This window comes from Balaenoptera borealis (assembly GCF_965194805.1).
Source record: "Balaenoptera borealis genome assembly, chromosome: 4".
NCBI lineage: Eukaryota > Metazoa > Chordata > Mammalia > Artiodactyla > Balaenopteridae > Balaenoptera > Balaenoptera borealis.
This window is the reverse complement of record NC_138861.1, coordinates 59995566-60016996: the sequence shown is the minus strand read 5'-3', so window position 1 is coordinate 60016996 and position 21431 is coordinate 59995566. Positions and strand designations below refer to the sequence as shown.

General features: G+C 37.9%; 1 protein-coding gene and 1 long non-coding RNA gene across 4 annotated transcripts in view; one reads left to right on the top strand and one right to left on the bottom strand.

The window, feature by feature from the left end:
- Positions 1-3252, bottom strand: part of LOC309627955 — a 166729-nt gene extending 163477 nt beyond the window's left edge. For 2 of the 3 annotated variants that reach the window (XR_014244053.1, XR_014244054.1), the window contains exon 1: positions 2412-2536. This is a non-coding gene — a long non-coding RNA (uncharacterized lncRNA). Of the gene's footprint in view, positions 1-2411; positions 2537-3010 lie in introns of those variants that run through there. The other variant, XR_014244052.1, reaches the window with a different exon arrangement.
- Positions 2605-21197, top strand: EREG (epiregulin). Its single transcript, XM_082390322.1, has 6 exons — positions 2605-2685; positions 2717-2808; positions 14523-14609; positions 16145-16268; positions 16901-17050; positions 18625-21197. The coding sequence occupies exons 2-6, from the start codon at positions 2760-2762 to the stop codon at positions 18704-18706; spliced, it is 492 nt and encodes a 163-aa protein (XP_082246448.1). The 5' UTR covers positions 2605-2685; positions 2717-2759; the 3' UTR covers positions 18707-21197.
- The last annotated feature ends 234 nt before the right edge of the window (positions 21198-21431 follow it).

Sequence of the window (21431 nt, the reverse complement as noted above, 5' to 3'; positions counted from 1 at the left end):
AAGATTTCTTCACACCATGTGAACTTAACCCGTAGAGTTCTTTGCTGTGGAAAATTTTGGGATAAGCACAAGGATTTTTTTCACGATGATGATACCTCATGCTTGCCGGCATTAGCTACAAAGTGCCAAAAAATTCCTCTTCACATATCAATACCAAAGAGTTGACTGTTGCTGCATGACCCCGTTTTCCCCAATGTGTTCCCACCCCCTCCTTCTTTTGAGCACAAACCACAACACTGTATTTGTTGAAATACGACATTAATTAGGACTAAGACATTCTTCTTCCTGTCACTCCTCGTAGGTAAATGACAGGCCATTGTACAAAATAAGGAAATGCTCCCAGTTGACCCCTCATTCTTTCCAATGAATTCTGCTTTAATTTTTCAGACACTTGAGTTATTTCTTTTCCAGATCCAATTTGTAAAACAAAAACTATTACGAGCCAGCAGTCCCTTTTCCTAATTCTAATTTACCAAATTTGTGATCCCTGTCAATTTTCCATAAAACTAACCCATTGCCAGGATCATCTTTCTTGATTCCATTTATTCTTTTACAAAAGAGCAATTAAGTGACAAGTTACTTACTGCTTGTTTCCCAGCTGGATTCAGAAGTTAGACTTAGGAACCCATAATCCTACCTCTATCTTACCATGCATTCATTCATTTAGCTCATGAATACTGCCAACCTATTAAGTACCATCATCCTAACACGTATTTACATATCATAACAGGTATTTTTAATGAGTGCCGACTCTGTACTAGGCATTACGGAAAGCACATTCATTATCTTCCGATGAGTTAGATACTGTTATTATCCCTATTTTACATATGAGGAAACGGAGAGAGGTTAAATAACTTGTCCAAGGATTCACATGCAGACAATCTAAATCCAGAACCCATGATCTTAACCACTGAGGGAAAGATGAAGTGTTTGTTTCCAACATGAGAGTTCTGGTGAAGGAGAAAGAGGGAGAAAGAAAGGAAGGAAGGAGGGAAGGAAGGAAGGAGGGAAGGAAGGAAGGAAGGAAGGAAGGAAGGAAGGAAGGAAGAAAGAAAGAAAGAAAGAAAGAGGAAGGGAGGAAGGGAGGAAGAAAGAAAGAAAGAAAGAAAGAGAGAGAGGGAGGGAGGGAGGGAGAGAAGAGAGAAAGAAAGAAAGAAAGAAGGAAAGAAAGAAAGAGAGAGGGAGGGAGGGAGAGAGAGAGAAGAGAGAAAGAAAGAAAGAAGGAAAGAAGGAAAGAAGGAAAGAAAGGAAGAAGAGAGAGAGGGAGGGAGGAAAAGGAAAGGAATAAGAAGAAGAAAACAAAAGTAGAAAGGTAAGGAGTTAACCAACATCCATTAGATTCCATTTTCTATTCAACTATGCTGTCAGTACTGCTGTATTGACACACTGTTTTCAGGCCCTACAGGGGAAATACAATAACAAGTAAGGCAATTTATGTATTCATACAGATCTGAACATATGACTGACAAACAATAAAAGTTAAACAATTCAAAGTAGTTTCATCAGGTATGAAGTACCACATCTAGAATTCTGAGTCTAGGGGAAAGGTAAACAATACAAGCTGTAAGAGATCAGAATGGAGAGAGATCCCTGTAGGGTCAAGAAAGCCAGGCCCTTGAGGAGAACCAGGAAAGTGAGTAGGATTTGACCAGCTCCAGTAAAAGGCAGCCATTTCCCCAAACTGTGACTCCGCCAGCACAGGGAGGAAAGCGGGAATAAGCAAAGGCAGAGTGAGCTTCCCAGGCTGGCTGGGGCGAGAAAATTTGTCCAGTGAACTAGTGGGAGCTGAGGTTGAAAAGACTGTTGGCTTTGCATTTGTGTCTGGCCTTGTCCAAAAGGCAACGGGAAGTCACTGAAAGATTCTGTACAGCGGAGTGACAGGATTAAGGCAAAGCTCAGGGAAGTTAAACCAAAAGCAGCAGGCTGATGGATGGGGGAAAACATCATTTAGGGGAAGAAATGATGATTATGAAAAAATAATTATGATTATTTCTTCATAATCACTAGATTTTGAAGCCATAAATGCCTGTACCACGTAGGAAGCGGAGGGGCTTCGAAAGAAGCTGTAGACACAAAAAGCAACTCTGGGCAGTGGTGGGTGTGAACACAAAGAAAGTCCTTGAGCCACTGACAAGTATCAAGAATGTCCGTAAGTCACTCACACACACACACACACACACACACACACACACACACACACACCTCTCCAAATGCACGTACTGGGAACTCCAGCCCTGGCTGCAAGACTGGCTGACTCAAGTTACGCCTGTCACCCAGAGCAACTAAAACCACCCACTATCCAGCAGGTGGTCCCACAGAGCAAACCGACTCGTCTGGTCCACGCTCCCCACCTCCCCCCGCAGGAGCCTGAGAGGGAGCTGCAAAAGTTTGGGGAGTAGTCCCCGGCTCACCCGAAGCGCATTGTTTCGTTCCTCAGCCACTCGCAGGTGTTCGGAGAGGGAGGATAACTTCCGGACAGTCCTCCGGCCACTCCTCTCCCGGGGGCGATTATGAAACTCCGGACACTCTAGTTAGTCCTCAGTCCCCAGGCCCCTCCCCGTACTTATAAAGGTCTCGGCGCGGGGCTGTGGAGCTCACTTGCCCTACAGACCGGGTGTCGGAGGGAAAAGCTGCCGACGCGTGGCCCCCGCAGCTCCAGCAGCGCCCGCCGCCGCCGCCGCCGCCGCCGCAGCCCCGCCGGCCCCCGCCCGCCGCCCAGGCCACGCCCGCGCCCCGCACACGCTGACGCGGGGAGGAGGATGGAGCCGCGCCGTGCCCGCCGGGTCCCCGCGCCGCTGCTCTGCTTGGGTGAGTTCCCCCTCCCCTTCCCGCCGCGGAAGACGAGACTAAGGCGGCCCCGGGGCAGCTGTCCTTTGACAAGTACCGCGCTTTCCACCAGACTCAAGTGTACTCCGTTTCGAACGACGTCTCTCGTTAGGCGAGCCCGTCTTTCCCTCCAGCCGGCGATGGAAGAGGGTGGGGTAGGGGAAGGGGCTGGTGTTAAAAATACCTTGCACGGATAGATGAACTTGGTCTGTGTGTTCTGCATGAAGTAATATAGCTCCGTATTAGGCGAAATAAAAAGTTGAAAAGATTTCGGGTTTGTTATTTGTTTCCTTTTGAAAATCTGACAGTTCTAGAAATCCAAAAGACGGGAAAACCGGGCTGGGGCGGAGACAGGAGGCGGGAATAGGGACAAGACCCGCGCCTAGGAAAGACCTTTGGGAAAGAAACGCTGTTCCTCCTGTCTTGCCTTCAGTTTTCTAAATCAAGCCGGGTTAAGCGTCTGGGGGCGTTGGCGTGCGGCGGTGCCAGCTTCGCTGAAGCTCCAGAGGATGAAAAGGCTGTTTGCGTAGCCGGAGCGGGAGGGACACGCGCAGGTCCGGGTGCTCCTGGAGGCCCTTGGACGCCAACACCTGCTGCTTCCGGTTTCCCCCGCGGGCTGGTCGGGCTCTGTTCGCTCGCTGCTACTTGCACCCTTGTATTCTGTAATGGCTGAGCGTACTTTAATGCTTGTCTTCTTATTTGAGATAATTTAGTTCTTGTGGACAGGGGGAAAAAAATCGTTCACTTTCCTGGTTTAAAAATATATATTGCGAATTCCTAAACTTCAAGAGGAATTTGGAGCTGTATATAACAATTTTAATAAGGAAATAAAGGTTGCCAATCTCGCTTTTTTTCTGGAGTTGCAATGAGGCGAATTCCCCTAACTGACTCTACCTGTGCAGGATGTGACAGTTCAATTATTATTTCGACAGGCCTTATCTTACGGGTTGGGAAACCTAATGAAATGCATACTACACATAGTTGTAACTCACTTGTCCAACTTCAAGGACATAGGTGGAAACTGGATCTGTGGTTTCTACCAAAACTGTACTAAGAACGACGTGCTAGAAGGTTCTCAGTAAATAATGTGGCTTTGCTATCTTAGTTTTGAAGTCTCCGTGAAAAAGGTGACAGTCTTCCTAAAGTTAGAAATTAACCTAGAGATCAGAATAGCTTAGCACTTTTTTTTCCACCTGTAAGGTTGCTCTGAACAATGCAAGTATCTGTTCTGGGCCACTCATTGAATATGCTAATTTGAGACAGCAAGAGCCTCTGAATAACCTGCTTACTACCTACCTAGCATATGTGTTGTGTGTGTTTTTGTTGTTATAAAAGTGCTTAACTCCTTTATTGCATTACTTAATTATAGTTCACCTATTTCATCAGCTGCCAAGCCCATTTCCAAATGAGCTAGGTCAGTTTCTGTTTTCCCAGTTTGTTAAGATATTTTCCTGCCACTAGGAAAGTTCCTGTTTGAAGTTCTGTATCATATCTCTGTACTCTATTCAGGTATGCAAGTTCAATAGCCTTATTCCAAAGCACATGGAAAAAAGGCAAGGCCACCTGTTACTTCTGAAATTGCCATTTACCCCCCAAACAAAAGATTACCTAGAAATACTTTTCCCAAATGTCTAGCCTTCAAAAGAAGGAAAGAGTTATTTTAGATTTCAGCAAACATTTTATTATCGCTTTTTTTTTGTGGAATTCACATGTATTTATATCTGTGGAAAAAATACAGACACTTTCATTTCCATCCTCTGTCTCCAACACATGCAGATTTAAATTGCTACACACACCACACAATCATTTGGTTACCTTTACATTTTATAAATATTTGATATTGATGTTCTTGCTTTATATATGGGGAAACTATTACCCGGTGTCCCATAGAGAAGCAAAGCTACATTGAAAAATTTCGCACCCAGGTTTGCTGGCACTTTTAGCTTTCTCAACGTTAAGTAAAAGAGTTGAGATACCTCAAACTAGATAATGCATTACTAAATAATATATAATTTTAGAGTTAAATGATCATTTCTAATCTTTGATTGTTGCAGGATGAACAGGAGAAATTTTTCTCTTGAGTTCTACAATTAATGTTTAGGGGCTCTTGATCTAAAAGTCAGACATGTTCATTGATACCCAAACGGGCTTTTGAGCGTGTTCCTGAATGACAGATCCAAGACAATTGATGCCCACTTCATTGCACAATGACAGAGAATTGAGCAGAATAAACATTCTTTCTTGAAACCTGAGAAGCGCGGATCTCAATGAGGCAATGGCTCGCCTCAGATCTTTTCTTTTGACCCTGAGAGTTTACGAGCTGCCTGGTGCTGGCACAACCTGAGATGACACATCATAGGTAGAAACAGGATGACAGGCCTCTCCGGTCTGGGTTTTGGTCCAGGTATTCTAGCTGCCTTCCGCATCATCTTGCCACATGAACAACTTGGGCAATTGGGGTGTGTGGTTCAGCACTGAGGCCCAAATCCAGGAGCTGGGAAGGGAGCTAACAGTTACCAAATGCCTCCTGTGAGCCGACCATGTCGTGTGTCAGGTGTTCTCCACGTATCATCTCCTTTGCTCCTTAAAACACTATAGGAGGTAGGTATGATTAGACCAGTTTGACAAATGAAGAAACTGAGGCTCAGTGAAGTCAGGTACCTTACAAGGATTTAGAGATGGCAAATGTCAAGGTCATTCTGGAGCAATGTGTAAAGAGCCAGAGGTTCTCAGAGTTATCGGAAGCATAATAAAAGTAACAGGTTCTAATAGAGAAGTTCCAGAGTAGTCTCGGGACTGCCCCAGGGCTTAGAATCTGTTATGGGGACTGGTATTTGTGCAAAACTGGTACTTTATGGTATCACTCAAAATCAAGCACAGAAAAGATAACAATTATTTCCTTAAACTCTGCTGAAATATGTTAAATTTTTACTTAACCTGTATTCAGCATTTTTAATACCCAGGAAATGACTTTTATTATGAAGCCATCATTGACATCAGTTGACTGAGGCCTTTGTTTCTATTTTTATGCTTTCCTAGATGTATAGTAAGTAAAGCAATCGAGGAGAAGGAAACCCACATCCTTTTTGTTCCCCGGATCATTCACAATATTGTGAATTGAATGTAGTATTGATAAGGGATCAAGTTGGAATCTACAGCACACTTCTATTAACAGTGAGGAAATAGACATACTTCTTCTTTGGTTAAAAAAAAGTGCAATATTCACATAATCACTTTGGAAAAATTGAATTTGAATGTCTTCTGTTCATTTTTTGCCCAAGAATCTCCCATTTCCTGGTTAATAATCACCCAGGAGATGCAAATGTCAAGTAAGAAATCCTTTCTAAAGAGACTGTAAATTAAGGTGTGGCTTCCTCATCTGTCAGTCTTCACTCTGAATATAGGCCTATGCAAATTGTCTAATTCATATGGCTGTAACTGCTGTTGAGAACATTCCTTCAGAAGACAATGGGAAGCCTCCCTAGAGCTGTAATAGGAGAGGTCCTCAGGGAGGAGCAGCCTGACAACCATTGCCTTGGTATGGCAATTCTGGAACCTTTGGAAAAATGAAGTAATGCGACAGACTCAGTGTCCTCTGGCAATGCAGTTTATGTAAGAGTGCATGTCTGGTTATAGGGCAAATAAAGGTTCAGTGACATTCTAGGTTAAAGTAATGATTTAATTAACTAGAACACTATTTATAACACACAAGACAACTTGATAATTGTCCAGAAAAAAATGTTAACCCTTAATTACTTAGGTCCAAAATCCTGAATTTTAAATTTGAGGCGTGAAAGTGAGTTACATACAAATCCTCTTGAAAGTCCTCAGGATAAGGGGAAAAGCCTTTCTTCCTCATATATATGTATAAATATATATGTGTGTGTATATATATATATACACACACATATATATGTATATGTTTATATATACACACACACGTATGTGTGTCACACTGTATATATTTTTTTAACGTTTTTATTGGAGTATAATTGCTTTACAATGGTGTGTTAGTCAAACTGTATAGTTTTGAATCAAGAGACATAGTATATAGAGTATAGGTTTCACACCCCAGTTCTTTTATTTCATACTTTTGGAAGGATTTATTCCTCTTTGAGCCTCAGTTTTGTCATCTGTAAAATGGAGATCATAATAACTATGTTGTCAGGTTATTATATATGGACATTATAGATATCATAATATTAAAATAATAAAAAACACTTTTGAAATTAGAGCTGTTATCAGTAGCAGCAAGTGCTTTTTTAGAAAAATGCCTCATTTGATCTTTATAATAACTCCCTTAGCCAGGAAAAGTGTTACTATTCCCAGTTTACAAATGAGAAAACAGACTTAAAAAGAAGTGAGTTACCCAGAGTGTAAGTCTCCATTTATGAATATGCTGTATCGTCTACTGTGGACGCTCCTAACTCACTCTTCACTTTCGGTGAAAGTTCCCCTCATCCTTTAAGACTGAAGAAAAGTATCAAGCCTTCTCTGATAACCCCTTTCATCTTTCCCTCACCACTGGAAAATAAATGTGCAATCTGCCCCCCACCCCTTTGCATCCCTCTGAATCCTTCGGTGCTACCCTTTTCACGTCACACTGTAAGTGTGTATCTGGCCCTGTCTCTCCTAACTGGTGCTGTACTTATCTTTTATCATTCACATTGTAACAGACTTACGTTAATCACTCAGTAAATGTTGTTGGATGGGTGATTAGAATGGTACTTTATTTAGAGTTCTCAGCACTATGTTTTGACTCAACCAGCTGTTCTTTGAAACTGTGCTTGAGAAGCAAAATATTATGGCTGAGCAATAGTTTTTGAAAATTCAATTCCATTTAATAATAAAGTTGAATACCTTTTCTTCCCTGTTTTTCCCATTTCTATCTCTTAATGTAGTCTGTATTCACTGATGGTATGCCTAACAAAATTTAAGTATATCACAGTGTGTGTGTGCATGTGTGTGTGTGTGTGTGAGAGAGAGAGAGAGAGAGAGAGAGAGAGGGAGAGAGAGAGAGAGAGAGGTCGGGCAGTGATATGACTGAATGACGGATAGTCAGTAAGAAAAAGAAAAGTATTGTTTTAGAAATGAAAGGAACCTTAGCGTAATCTAATCTAAATTCCGTCTCCGCCTCCACTCCACCCCAAGCCTAGGTGATATTTTCAGAGATAAGGAAACCTAGCTTCAGAGGGATGAGCTTAGTATCTGAGCTAGAACTGGACTCCATACCTCACGGGTCTACTGCAGGGTTTTTCAGCCTTGGGTCTGTTTACATTACAGACTGGATAATTCCTTGCTGTGGACTGTCCTATGCATTGCAGGGTGTTTAGCAGCAATCCTGGTCTCTACCCACTAGATGTCAGTAGCACCCCACCCACCCCGAGTGGTGACAACCAAAAATGTCTCCAGACATTGCTCAGTGCCCCTGGTTGACAAAATTACTCCAGGGTGAGAAGCATTAGCTAATGTGTTTTCCATTGCTATAACGCATTGCCACTCATAATTCACAGTTTGAATAATCAGTGCTTGAGTTACCAAGACAAATAAAATTCATATTAATGGTAAGCTGGATGCAAATATAAAACCAATTCTAGTGTTAAAAAAATCAACTTAGCAATTTTTATTGCTGATTTTAACACTATTTTCCCTGAATAATGGTGAATCTTATTTATGATGGAGTCACTCATACTTTCTTCAATCATTGCATTGCTGACCACCCCATGCCTCCTTTTGTAACTCTGCTCTCTTGGCTCCCGCAAGACTGAACTTCTTTTTTCCCCAGATTCCTTGGCCATTTCTATCCACTCCTTATCACCTATTTCCCAAAGTTCTATTATTTTCCATTGCATACTATTTCCCGTGGAACATTTGAATGACTCCTATGCCTTTAAAGATGATATTTCCTCATACGATTTTCAAATAGACTCCATAACTCCATTCTTACTGTTTTACTCAAGATGTGTTTTCCCAAGTGCCTCATAAATATAAATAGATGATATATGAACTAAAAACTCAAATTCCTTCTCTTATTATGTCCTCCTTCATGTCTACTAGCTGCAGATGCCACCACAAACCTGCTGTCCTGCCTATGTTATCGACTCTTTTAATGACACCACCTTCCTTGGTATTTTCTGGCCAGAAACTTGGTGTCATCTATGAATTCTCTCTCTCGCCACCACCTAGAGTCTATCCTCATTAACTCTAGTTAGAACAGGAGCTATGTCCTTTGCATCAGTTTTCCTTTCAGCAGCTCGTTCAGTATCTTGCATATAGAAAAATCTCAGTAGATATTTATTGAACAAATATTCTTAGAGACATGTAGTTACTAAAAGTAAGTATAAGAGAGCTAAGCTGCTCTCCTTCTTTCCCATTTATCAAGTATAATTAAGCCATTCCCACCCTACCATCATACTACAGATGAACTTGTGCTTCTCACGAAAGTTGAAGTCTCCAGTGTTAACCAAAAAAATATATTTTCACAAAATAAAATTTCTTAGCACCTTCCATTATGCTAGGTGCATTACACAGATTCTCAGAATGAAGTGTAATTAACTTTAAGGCTTTTAAAATTATCTTTTATATACTCATTTTCTCCTCTTTTTTTTTGATGATTACTGATTAAGACTCTATCCTTTTGCAAATTCATTTTTGGCAATAGGCTTCTATAAAGAATGAATGATATGATAGACAATATGCTTCTAAAAATGTCATTAAGTTTTCAAAGCTGTAGTCCACAATATGACCATAATGAAAAAAGGCAAATGACAAACACTTATAATCCAAACTGTTGCTCCTTTAGAAGATTTTTTTGAGACAATAATGTAATAGTAATTTAAATTTCTGAATTGGATCAATAGGGATAGTGTGAGAAGCATGATGGAAGGGAGTGAAGACAGAAAAGGTTCTAAAAAGACCCTCCTGTGTAACATTATCTTAAAGAAAAAAAAAATACAGTTTCAATAGATCATTTGAAATAATACTATAGAGATGAATCTTTGGTTTTAGGAGGGGCAAGTTCCATATTTAGAGCTTTTAGTCACAAAATTCCAAAATACCCAGGTTAGTACAAATTGTATCCTTTATACAGTAGTTGATAAGATTTCTCCTGCATTATGAGAACATTAAGTATAGTATTGTATGGTCACTAAAATATATGAGCACTTTGAGGTATGATTTAGAAATTACTACCAAAATTGAAGAGTTTAGTTTAATGTCTCTGAACTGAAAAACATGGCGTATTAAATCTTTTCTTGACACTTGACAAGGAAGATCTTATGGCTATGTTTGAAACTCAAAGACTTATTTGTAACCCATTATTATATCAACCTCTGGTTTCACCCTGTTATCCTGTTTTTATCTCAAATAGTTGTTGGCTTTTACTTTAATGAAGCTTAGTGATAAGGTTAATGTTGAAAAACTGTAGGAAGAAAATGATTGCTGGTAGGAAGCAAGATTTATGATATATAGATATATATTATGATATATATGTATATACACACATATATATATACTACTCTCTGAAAACATAGGCTGTTACTAGAAAGTACTGACAATAGTTATTTTCAGCGTCTGATGTGATAGTTTACAGTTATTTTAACGAAGTGGAGCAAGACTTTATCTAATAGTGGATTTGAGACAAAAAGGCATCTGGAAGTGGTAAAGGCATATTCACTCCTTGAAAGTATACAAGACCTAACAAGCCTACTATGTTACAGACAAATCCTAAAATTCCAGACTGCCCTGGAAGAAGGTAGAAAACTAACAGTCCATAAAGAGGTAGGCATGTGACCACAGCAAAAGTGTGAACAAAGCAGATTTTGCTGCCTGTTTTGGGGTTGGGCAAATACTATGATTCATTATGAATTTGCTGTTCCAGTCTAAATAGCCTAAAAGGTGAAATTGGGAAAATAAGGTGCATCCTTTTCATTCTGTAACCTATCTCGTTTTATTTGGGGTCGTTTTCATTTGCTTGATTGTTATTCAGGAAAGCCATTTTATCTCTGAGAATTGCAGTTGATTATTGAGAAATAGGCTTGGTCAGCCAGTCACCAAATCTCAGCCTCCTTCGAGATGGCCCCTCAGTGTGGCCGTAAGGAAGCAAGGACAAAAGAAACCATATACAATAAAAAGGATGCTTTCTACATCTGGCATTCCTCCTGACTATCAGGCAAGCACTTCTTACTTAGTGCCCCGAGGCCCACGACATTTAGTGCTCCCCCCACTGGGGTGATGCTCCTCAGCCCTTCCCATGCGCTGTCCCCAGTATCGTGTAAGGTGTAGGCTCGGCCCTGACTCACGGAGCAGAGGTGATATGTGTCCTGTGAGTCACCGGCACCACTTCCTGCTGGCACATTTGAGGTTTCACGGAAACAAATCTCTGAAAGATGAAAGTAGAGAGATGAACAGGTGAGCTTCAGATTCCTGAAACCCATCTGGAAATTTGACAGAAATAATGGCCTCCAAAGGGAGTTTTGTTTTCATAACATTATTGAAACAGATGTTCCAGTGGCCAGTTTTGAGTTTACAGATTATCATTGAGCACGGAATTCCTCTGTATCTTAGTTACCAATGTAGAGCTTGCTACCAGATCTGTTTTCTGACACATTGACCCTAACTAAAATCTTTAATATCACAGGGAATTATTTTCTTAGCAGGGACCCATGGTCAAGATTGAAAACTCAAATATAAGATTTGCATTTGAATTACAGAGACATCATTATGTTCAAATAGCACTAAAGTCATGAAAAACTGAAAGATTAAGGAAATATATGGATAGGACTTTAGCATCTATTCCTTCCCTGTATGACTTTAATGAGTAGTGATTTATAAGGGTGACAGGGTGCTGGATATCAAAATTCTCCATGGGTGGACTTTTTCAATCTTTTGATCATTCCCATTTACTCCTCTACACCATTTTGCAAAGCCCTGGGCCAGAGGTGAGGTTGAGAAAAACTTGAGGACCACTGCTTTTAGGCAATAGAGCTGTGTAGATGGACACACGATTTAGAACCAATTTTGATAGTTTATTGGCTACATACATCTATGATGGAACTGTAGTGTAAACACTTTCATTTGAGAATAGCATTTAAAATTATTTACAATTCCATCTGTAAAATACCCGAATGTTGGATTAATGTACCAAGTCTCACAGAAACCATCCTGAGTGATGGACTATGTCCAAGAAAGTGTCATAGGTTAGGACAGCCCAGTTTTCGTGGAGGCACGCCCTTCCCTGAATATTCTTTAATTCACAAAGGCAAATATTTCACTTGTGGCCTAACTGGAACAAAGTTTCCAACAGTGGAAAAACTAACAATACGAAAAATCTTTGAGAGAAAAAAAAAAAAGACTAATAAACAACACCTCAAAGCAATTAGCTGGATTCTATAATAGTGGCAGGTTGCATTTGTAAGCAATTCGGAACAGGAAAGGCTAATATCTGATTTCTGCAAAGGATGAAGAAACGATCCTTTGCAAAGAGAGAAATGTGCATTTGCACAATGGCCCTTTTGCAGTGGGAGAATCGGTAATATCTCCTCCCATTAGTTGAAGAAGCATGGAGGCAGAGGAGTGTCAGGGATATAAAAGCACACATCTAGAACTCCACTTTGTGTTGAGCAGACTGTATAAATTAAAGGGGGTAATTCTTCAATAGTGAAAGTGTATGGCAAAATTATATTGAGAAGTAGAACAAAATTGGCTTGGATGAGAATCTAGCTAATTCACCCTAGAACGCTATGTGGACAAAGTTATTCTTTTCCATCTCTGTTCAACTGACAATGGAATCCAAACTTTAGCCATTTTTTTGTCATTTAAGAAAGAAGCTTTTTTTTTCCCAATAAGAGCAATTGAAGCATCATTTATATTGTAGGAGAACTACGGAGTGGGGAGGAGATAGTTCTAAACTTTTCAAAAGATATTTTCAAATCACTGAAAGGTTATGAGGCCTGATGTCCAAAGATGGACTCCTAACTCTTATCTTCTATGGTCGCTAGATGATTGGTCTTGGACCAGACATGTAATTTAACACTGAGGTTGTCTGGGGCTAATAACTACTTCACGGGATTGTTATCAGTGCCAAGTTTGAAACATTAAGAAATTGCAAATTCTGATGCTTATGTGTAGTTCAGTTTTTAATTTTAGTTTTACCCAAATCATATGCAATTTGCTTAACATATACATACCTCCTCTGATTGTGAAAAAATAAAATAAAATTCTTTATTACATGGATTAATTATCCTTTAAAATACCAAAGTACAGAGAGATTTATAACATTGTTATAGACCAGTAGAGGCCACTACCCACATATACTACTGCTAAAACCAGAGGCTAGATGTTGAGTGGCATGGAACATTCATGAGCCTCTGGTATGTTAGATGTTTCAGAAAAATATAATTTCATTTAATTCTCCCCAAAACTCTATAAACTAGGGAAAATGGAGATCCAGAGAATTTAATTAATTTGTCCAAAATTACATAGCTCAAGTTTTCTCCCAGATTGCCTTTCCACATACATTGTTGCCTCCTTATGGGGTTAAATACTCTGCTTCAGTTACATTTATCTGAGTTTGCTCCCTGTGATGTCCATTATACTCTAGTATTATTGCCTGTTGCCAGATTCTGTAATGCAGCCCATTAACAACATTGTTATGTAATCTTGGGAAAGTTACTTAACTCACTTTTCTCATATGTCTAATGGGGAGAACAGTAGTATCTTCTTCAAAGAGTCACTGAGTGGATTAAATGAGATAGTATAGGTAAGGAGGGTAGAACCATGCCCACATACAGTACGTGGGCAAGAAATGTTAACTGCTACCTACTACTATCACCATCACCAGTAATGTTTCCTATATAACAGTTACTCATATAGCCTGGAAGAGTGAAGAGCAACTACATGCCTTCTAAGAAGAGTAAAACTCTCTTCAGTCAACATCCGTGCAATTAAAAGGATTCTCTTATTCTTTCTACGCAATTCAGAAAACTACTTGAATCATTCTGGTGCCTGTTTCCCAACATTTATCTTTTCAGTGGGGAAACACCATGAAACTCCTTGTTTAAACTCTTACTGGGCTGACAGAAACTGGATTCTTGGTCACAGTGTGGTTCATCTAGCATGTGTGTTCCTTTCCATATTAGATAAGATATATTCTGACTTTACTTAGATTACATTTTGTTCATTAAAATGGATTTTAATGTGTAATGCAAAGAGTAACTTAGGTAGTTAAATCAACAACTGATGTATCTTAGGTTGAGAGTCCTGTTTAGTTGTGACCATAAATAGAAGCTGAGTTTTATTTGAAGCCTTCTTTGTGATTGTTTCTACCTTGGAGCATTGCTCTGAGCACATCATGAAGTAAAACGGTGGAAATTTTCCAATTTTCCAATTGCTGAGCTTCTTAAGAAATCAGTCTTTAAAATCAGGTCTTTGAAAAGGTTACCGTGAAATGTTTAGAGTAGGTCAAATCTGTAACTCTGAATGTAATGCCAGGGCTTTTACCCTTGGACAGAAGAGCTGGGGGTTCATTTATTTTCAATGATATGCCTGTTTCCATGAATTATTTTTTTATGGTTTCGATGGCTCAAATACTTGAAATAATTAAAAGAACTTTATAAATACTGTAATTATGTGGAAATCTGGTTAGGGTTTCTTTCCTTGAAGCATTAGTTATATATTTGATTTTTCTCCATAAATAGGTTTCCATCTTCTACAAGCAGTTCTCAGTACAACTGTGATTCCTTCATGTATCCCAGGAGAGTCCGAAGATAACTGCACAGCTTTAGGTAAGCCCAGCTTTGTCAATGTTGCATCAAAGAATTACACATTCTTAACAGAAATGTAACTCAAAGACTATAAATATGTGATAGTGGAAAAAAAGGGGGGGGTAATAGCTGCTGTATTAACAAAAGAACCCAGTGAACTAGCGATCTGGCAAAATTATATAAAGGAATAACTGGAGGCAGAGGGACTGAGCACCTAGTTATATATATAAAGATTTGATCTTAAAGGGACAGAGAACAAAGAAAATCAGATTCCCTTTGGTCATTTCAGAACGTTGCTGAGAAACCATTGTGAGGAGCTGGATCCCAGACAAAACAGGAAAATTTAAACTTTGTACACAGTAGACAGTCAATGTCAATATATTTTGTTATTATTTTTTGTAAAAGGAGCAAATGATGTCTTTTATTTTGAGTTACAGCATTCGTTCAGAAAAATCTACGGAGTCCTTAATACATGCTAAACACCGTGCATGGTCTTCTCTTTGGGGCCCAGAGGACTCTGAATGTGGTTTAAGAGAGATCCGCTTTAGAGCTGATTCACTTCGCTGTACAGCAGAAACGAACACAACACTGTAAAGCAACTATACTCCAGTAAAAAAAAAAAAATTAAAAATTAAAGAAATAAAATTTAAAAAATAAAATAAAAGTAATAGCACCCAGGCACCAAAAAAAAAAGAGAGAGAGAGATCTGCTTTATATTCACTCTGAGTTATTGAGTCCAGGGTTTTCCTGAGGAACCAGAGTATTTCCTGCAACAACTTCACCTCCTTTCTTATCCTTCCTCTTTGTGCTCTCTAGAGGTTTGGTGTGTTTCACTCCCTATTTTTGGCTATTTGAACAAGAGTATTACAATCAAGATGATTTGTTTGGTTATTTCCTAAAGATCCTTCACATTTTAGTAATTAAAATGTTCTAAAGTGAATTTTATGTGTAGGTTGCAACACTATTCTAAAGAGGCTACTATTTTCATTGTTGTATTTGTGTAACCGAGACATTTATAACTCAAGGTTGGTCTAGTTCATGTCCAGGTCTCATCGTTAGAGACTGTGATTGATTTCCCAAACCCGAAAGTTTGGGAATGCACACCAAAACAAGCCTTGCTGGCTTAAAACCCACTATAGATTTAAGCTCTCTTAAATTAATTAATGGATTCAGTTTGCAATTGCTTTGGGAGTAATGAATGTCAGAATTATTTTGAGATTTGAAAAAAATTATGCACACTTTGGATAAATGAATAACTGTGAAGGAAAATGATTTGTGTGTGTGTGTCTTCAGCTTACCTTTCCTATCCTTAAACATTGTCGTTTGGGAATTTTACCCCCAGGTTTTATTTTGTTTTGTTTAGCCTGTTGGCCATTTTCCTTTGGGGGTCCAGAGTTTGTTTATTGGTCTAGGGAACGTGACAACTAGAGTGACTTTTTGTCCTGAAAATACCTGACCTGCTTTGTTCCAGTAGCTCAGTGGTTACTATTATGAAAGGGTGATTAATTCTTCAAAGAAAACAACAGACTATATTCCACTTTCTATTTCTTTCACAGTTCAGACAGAAGATAATCCACGTGTGGCTCAAGTGTCAATATCGCAGTGTAGCTCTGACATGAGCGGCTACTGTTTTCATGGACAGTGCATCTACCTGGTAGACATGAGTGAAAATCACTGCAGGTAATATGCCAAATACAAGCAAACAAAAACAGTTTTTTAAAAACCCACATTCTCTCTCTTTTTTATTTTTGTAATAATTACTCTATTGTTTCCATGGGCTGCCGTTTATATGTACTATTAGCATGCAGTTTATATGTACGATTAGAAACTTTATTGAGTGAGTTTTTTTTAAGTTAGGGAACAAATGGTAGAACGAACAGCAGTTATCAAATTGTACAGATGCTTCAGGGCTGCAGAATGGGGAGGGCTTCACATGCCTTCCTCTCATACCTACTGCAATAGCAGCTTAGCCTTTAATCTTTTCACTGGACTTATATGTCAGCCATTGTTATAAGAGTCGATTCCACTGACTTAGACCAAAAGCACTTCAAACTTACAAACCACCATTGTCAGCCAGCCTGGCGGCCGAACCAGACTATCATTCTAATACAGCAGTTGAGCTTGAGAGCAGTGAGGGCCTCTTTTATCCAAGTTGGGCCAGCTTTAAGGTCAGTCTCTAAATTCATCTTTACAACTTTTGGCAAACCTTGTCAATATCTTGCATTTCATTGTAAGATTAGCTCTTACAAAACTAATTCAGAACCATGATTTCTTTCTTAAATAACTGATCCTTCTCTTGCATTGTCCTTTAGGTGTGAAGTGGGTTACACTGGTGTCCGATGTGAGCACTTCATTTTAACCGTCCAAAAGCCTCTGAGCAAAGAATATGTGGCTTTGACTGTGATTCTTGTTATCTTGTTGCTCATCATAGTTGCTGGCTCTGTATACTATTTCTGCAGATGGTAAGCCAGTGTTTTTGTTTTTGTTTTTTAACACTCTGCTTTTGTAAATTACCTTTATACAATCTACACTTACAAACTGGGTAAAAATATGGCAAAGTATTATTTAGTGGGATAAGATAGACTCTGCACTAATGATATTTATAAAGAAGTTTTAGCAGCAGAACATCTGGACTAGTAGAAATGAGTGTCCAGATAATTGTAAGAGCTGACTTTTAAAAATTGGTTCATGTCAGTCCCCCAAAATTCCATCTTCAACACTCCATCTTCATGTACAATGCTGTACTGATATATGCTGATAACTGAGAAAATATAGAGTGGGCACTGAGCTACTGACAGTGTATCATATTGGCCATTTTTTAGGCTTAGGACCAGGGTATAGGAATAGAATGAGTTAGTTAATAATAGCTGCCTTTAAAATGCCTCCATGAAATCCTTCTTATTTTGGAAGTGGTGCAGATTTTTCAGTGTAGATTTGAGTGAATTTTATTTTATTTTTGCTGACAGTAATGCACTTCTACTTTTGAAGCTCCAAAAGTGTTACTTTTATAAGATTAAATTTATTTGGTCCATGCTTGAGTCTAAGTATTCACCAAATTATAATGCCTTTTTAATTGGTTATGATCACATAACTGAATATTATTAAAACTGAAATGCACCTGAAAGGTCTTTGACTACAATCCTATCTTTTATAAAGATGGGAAAGTAAGATCCAGAGAAGTAAATTGACATGTCCTGGCTCATCTAGTTGACAAATAGCTAAATCAAGGCTAAACAAAGGTTTTCTAATCATATTCTTCTACTAAGCAAAAACATTATGCAGTTTCCTTAAGGCTACATGCTTCATCTTCAAAATGGGTAGAAAATGAACTCAAAATTTTAGGAAGATAGCTTTAATGAATGAGTGAATGAAGATTCTGAATCACGATAGATTTATGAATCCTAGCTGGGAGAACTTGACCAGGTTATGTAACCCATTTGTACTTCATTTTCTTCATCTGTAAAATGAGGATGATAGTGGTAAGTGTGAGGATAAAATAAGTAATGGATATATAGCATTTAGAACATTGTCAGTCACTTAATAAGTGCCCGATTTATTTTCATTATTATTGGTGATATCATTATATCAATGTGATGGGTAGAATGTAAGAAAGAAAGAGAGAAAGAAAGAAAGATAGGAAGGGAGGAAGGAAGAAAGAAAGAGAGAGAGAGAGAAAGAAAGAAAGAAAAAGAAAGAAAGGAAAGACAGAAGAAAAACGAAAGGATAAAACAGACCAGGATTAAACGTGGTCACATGCTCTCCTGGAATTTTACAATTTTCATGATCATGTGAAAGCCTTTGAGAAGTCCTTTCACAGCATTTCACCATTTCCTCCCAAAATTATTTGTTCAGAGCAACTACCCCTTCCTCCCTCATTCTCCTCTAGCATCCAGCCTAAACCTATTCACCTCTGTCATTTTGGAAACACTATGCTAATGTACCTTTAGCGTCCATATATTTGTTTCTTTTGTTAACATACTTTGATCCTAATACTGTTAACTTCAGTGTTAATGGTTTAATTTCTGAATATTTCTAGGTACAGAAATCGAAAAAGTAAAGAACCAAAGAAGGAATATGAAAGAGTGACCTCAGGGGATCCGGCATTGCCACAAGTCTGAATGGTGCCATTGAGCTTATAGGCAGGGATGCACTGCGTACCTGGTTATGTTAATATTCCTATTTTATTAATAATATTTATGTGGGGTCATGTGTTAAGTCAACAATGATGTATTTTAATATACTAAGAAGAGTTTTTATTTTTGTTTTATTTTTGACAGACTGTTTGCTAATGTATAATGTACACAAAATATTTACTATAGAAAGAAAATGGATATTTTTGTAAGAGATCATTTCCTGGGCTAAATGCTCTATTGAAAGCTTTTTTGCCTTCTGTACAATGCATAGGAGTGAGCAATGCCCAGTTCACTGTTCAGGAAGTGTCAGCAAGTGACAGGTTTCTGTAAGCCTAAATATATGGTCGAATCAATTTAATAAGTATATATTTCTACTCCTCAAATCAATGATAGTTGGTTTGACTATATCATAGTCTGATGTTTGAGTTGGCACCACTGTGCCTGTGCCATGTGTCAAAACAGTAATGCTGTGGGAATTGGGGAGAAGCAAATATAGATCACGCGCTAAACACTACATATTTGAAACAAACTAAACCCTGGAGGGCTCTGCTCCCTCCACACACATCCTTAGCTGTAACTCACTCTTTGTCTGCCTGGAGAGAAGGTGCACGATTCCCTATTCCCAACCACAACTCCTACGGATACTGTCACCCATCTAACAGATTCTCCTTAAGAAAATGAATTGAGAACTTAATTTTATACCATCTTTTATGTAAATAGTAGATAACTTATAGCTTCACAATGTTCTTTTTTTTAGTATGACATTTATGCTAGGTAACTGCTCATGAGGCAATTACAGAAATCCACACGTGAAGTCAAAATCTATGCTTCTTTTCAAGAGTATTTATTTCTGTAGGGACTTGGCTGAAGAATTCTAAGATTAAATCATAGTCCAAAATTTGATGGACTAATTATTATTTTAAAGTGTGACATAAGACAATAATTCTATACACGGTCTAAAGAGATCTAAAAGGATATTTCTGTTTCCCACTAATACAGCTGAAGTCAAATGTGCTGTGTAAAAATACATTTTAAATCCTACACATACTTATTGACATCTACTGTATGTAAAGGAGGTCTGCATATTTGAGTGACCTTGATTGCTTCAAAGAAAATTTATTGACTAACCAAGAAATCAGCTGCAATCCATTTGTTTTGTTACAAAATGGAGTCATATTGGTTTATCTTAAGCATCTCAATTCATATTACATAACTAATTGTAAATAATAGTTTGGGGTGTTTTTTAATCTTTATTTAAAAACTAACCCCTGTAAAAGTTAAATTTTTATTTATAAATGCATATTAAATAATAAAAAAGGTATGACACAGATTGCTTTTATGGGAGAAAATTAGTAAAAAAATAATTGTTTTAATGGGGTTGATGCTGAACAAACATAAAAAAATGATTGCTAGCAACTCGTGTTTCCTACAAACAATGGAAACATTTTGGCTCACATTTAGTCTATCTTCCTTATTTTACAGATTTCTCACTGTATATATTTCTAGAAAGGGCTATCTATACCCACCGTATTGAGAATAAAGGCAAATCCAATGCATAAATTCATAGTTTGTGGCTTCCCACCAAGGCCACAAAGTAAAGTTCTAAGACTGGTACTAAAGATATAACCTCATAATTAAGATTTGTGTAATATATTAAATATTTAAAATACAATCAAATGCTACTATTCTTTTGGACATTCTTTTGCTCTTATCTCTCTGCCAAAGTCAATGCAAGGGGAGAAATGGTGCACTGGTAGGACAGATTTTTATTTTTGAGTCCTTGAGAAGAGAATTAGCTAAATTCAACTGCCGTGAGGTATCAAATCAATTTTTATGTAGCAAATACATGATACTAGCTTCTAATTTCTGTTGAATTCAATAATGCAGTTTTAAAAAACTTATGTCTGATCCATTTTGCCAGTTTTGCAGCAATAGTCTGTCAGTAGACTTGGAAAAAAATGTGTTTAATTTGCTGCCCAATACTTTCTGATTTTTTTCTACTCTTATTTGTATGGGAAAAGGGGGAGTAACAACTGGTATATGCAGTGCTGCTGGAGTACATTTAAATGTTTTGACTGAAGAATAATTTTATCTAAAACATATCTGTTATTCAAACTGGATGAGGTTAAATGTAAGATAGTGAATTTCTCTCCTCTTTTTTTGCACTCTGTAATTGCACTTTTTAAGTTTGAAGAGCCATTTTGGTATACAGTTTATATTAAAGATACCATGGAACATAAAGTTGTATCACATGCAGTTTAAAGTAACTTATTTGACAATGAATTTTATCAGAGTACTGAATTGTATCAATTTGTTTGTGTTCAATATCAGCTTTGATAATAGTGTACCTTAAGATATTGAAGGAGAATATAGATACTTTACAAGATATTATTAATTTTTATTTATTTTTGTTGGAAACTGGAAAAAAAAACAGAATTGAAAAATAAAAATGAAACACCTTGCATTAAAAATGTCACTGATAAGTTTAGTCTCTTTCTTTCTTTTTTTTTTTTTTTTTTTTTCCATACTACATTAAAAGGCTTAAAAGCAGTGACAGGACTATAATGTGGTTAGACATAAAGACATATGGTTTTAGTTTGGGAAAGCATTATATAAATTTATCATATTTTATGGCCTACCATAGTGAAGAATCTTTTTGAAATATAAGGAATCACATCAATTATAAAATTCTGGGGGTTAGTATTTTTTT

Coding starts and splice junctions, on each gene's coding strand:
- EREG (XM_082390322.1), top strand. CDS start 2,760: ATGGAGCCGCGCCGTGCCCGCCGGGTCCCCGCGCCGCTGCTCTGCTTG. Junction 2,809..14,522: donor CGCGCCGCTGCTCTGCTTGG/GTGAGTTCCCCC, acceptor CTCCATAAATAG/GTTTCCATCTTCTACAAGCA. Junction 17,051..18,624: donor GTATACTATTTCTGCAGATG/GTAAGCCAGTGT, acceptor GAATATTTCTAG/GTACAGAAATCGAAAAAGTA.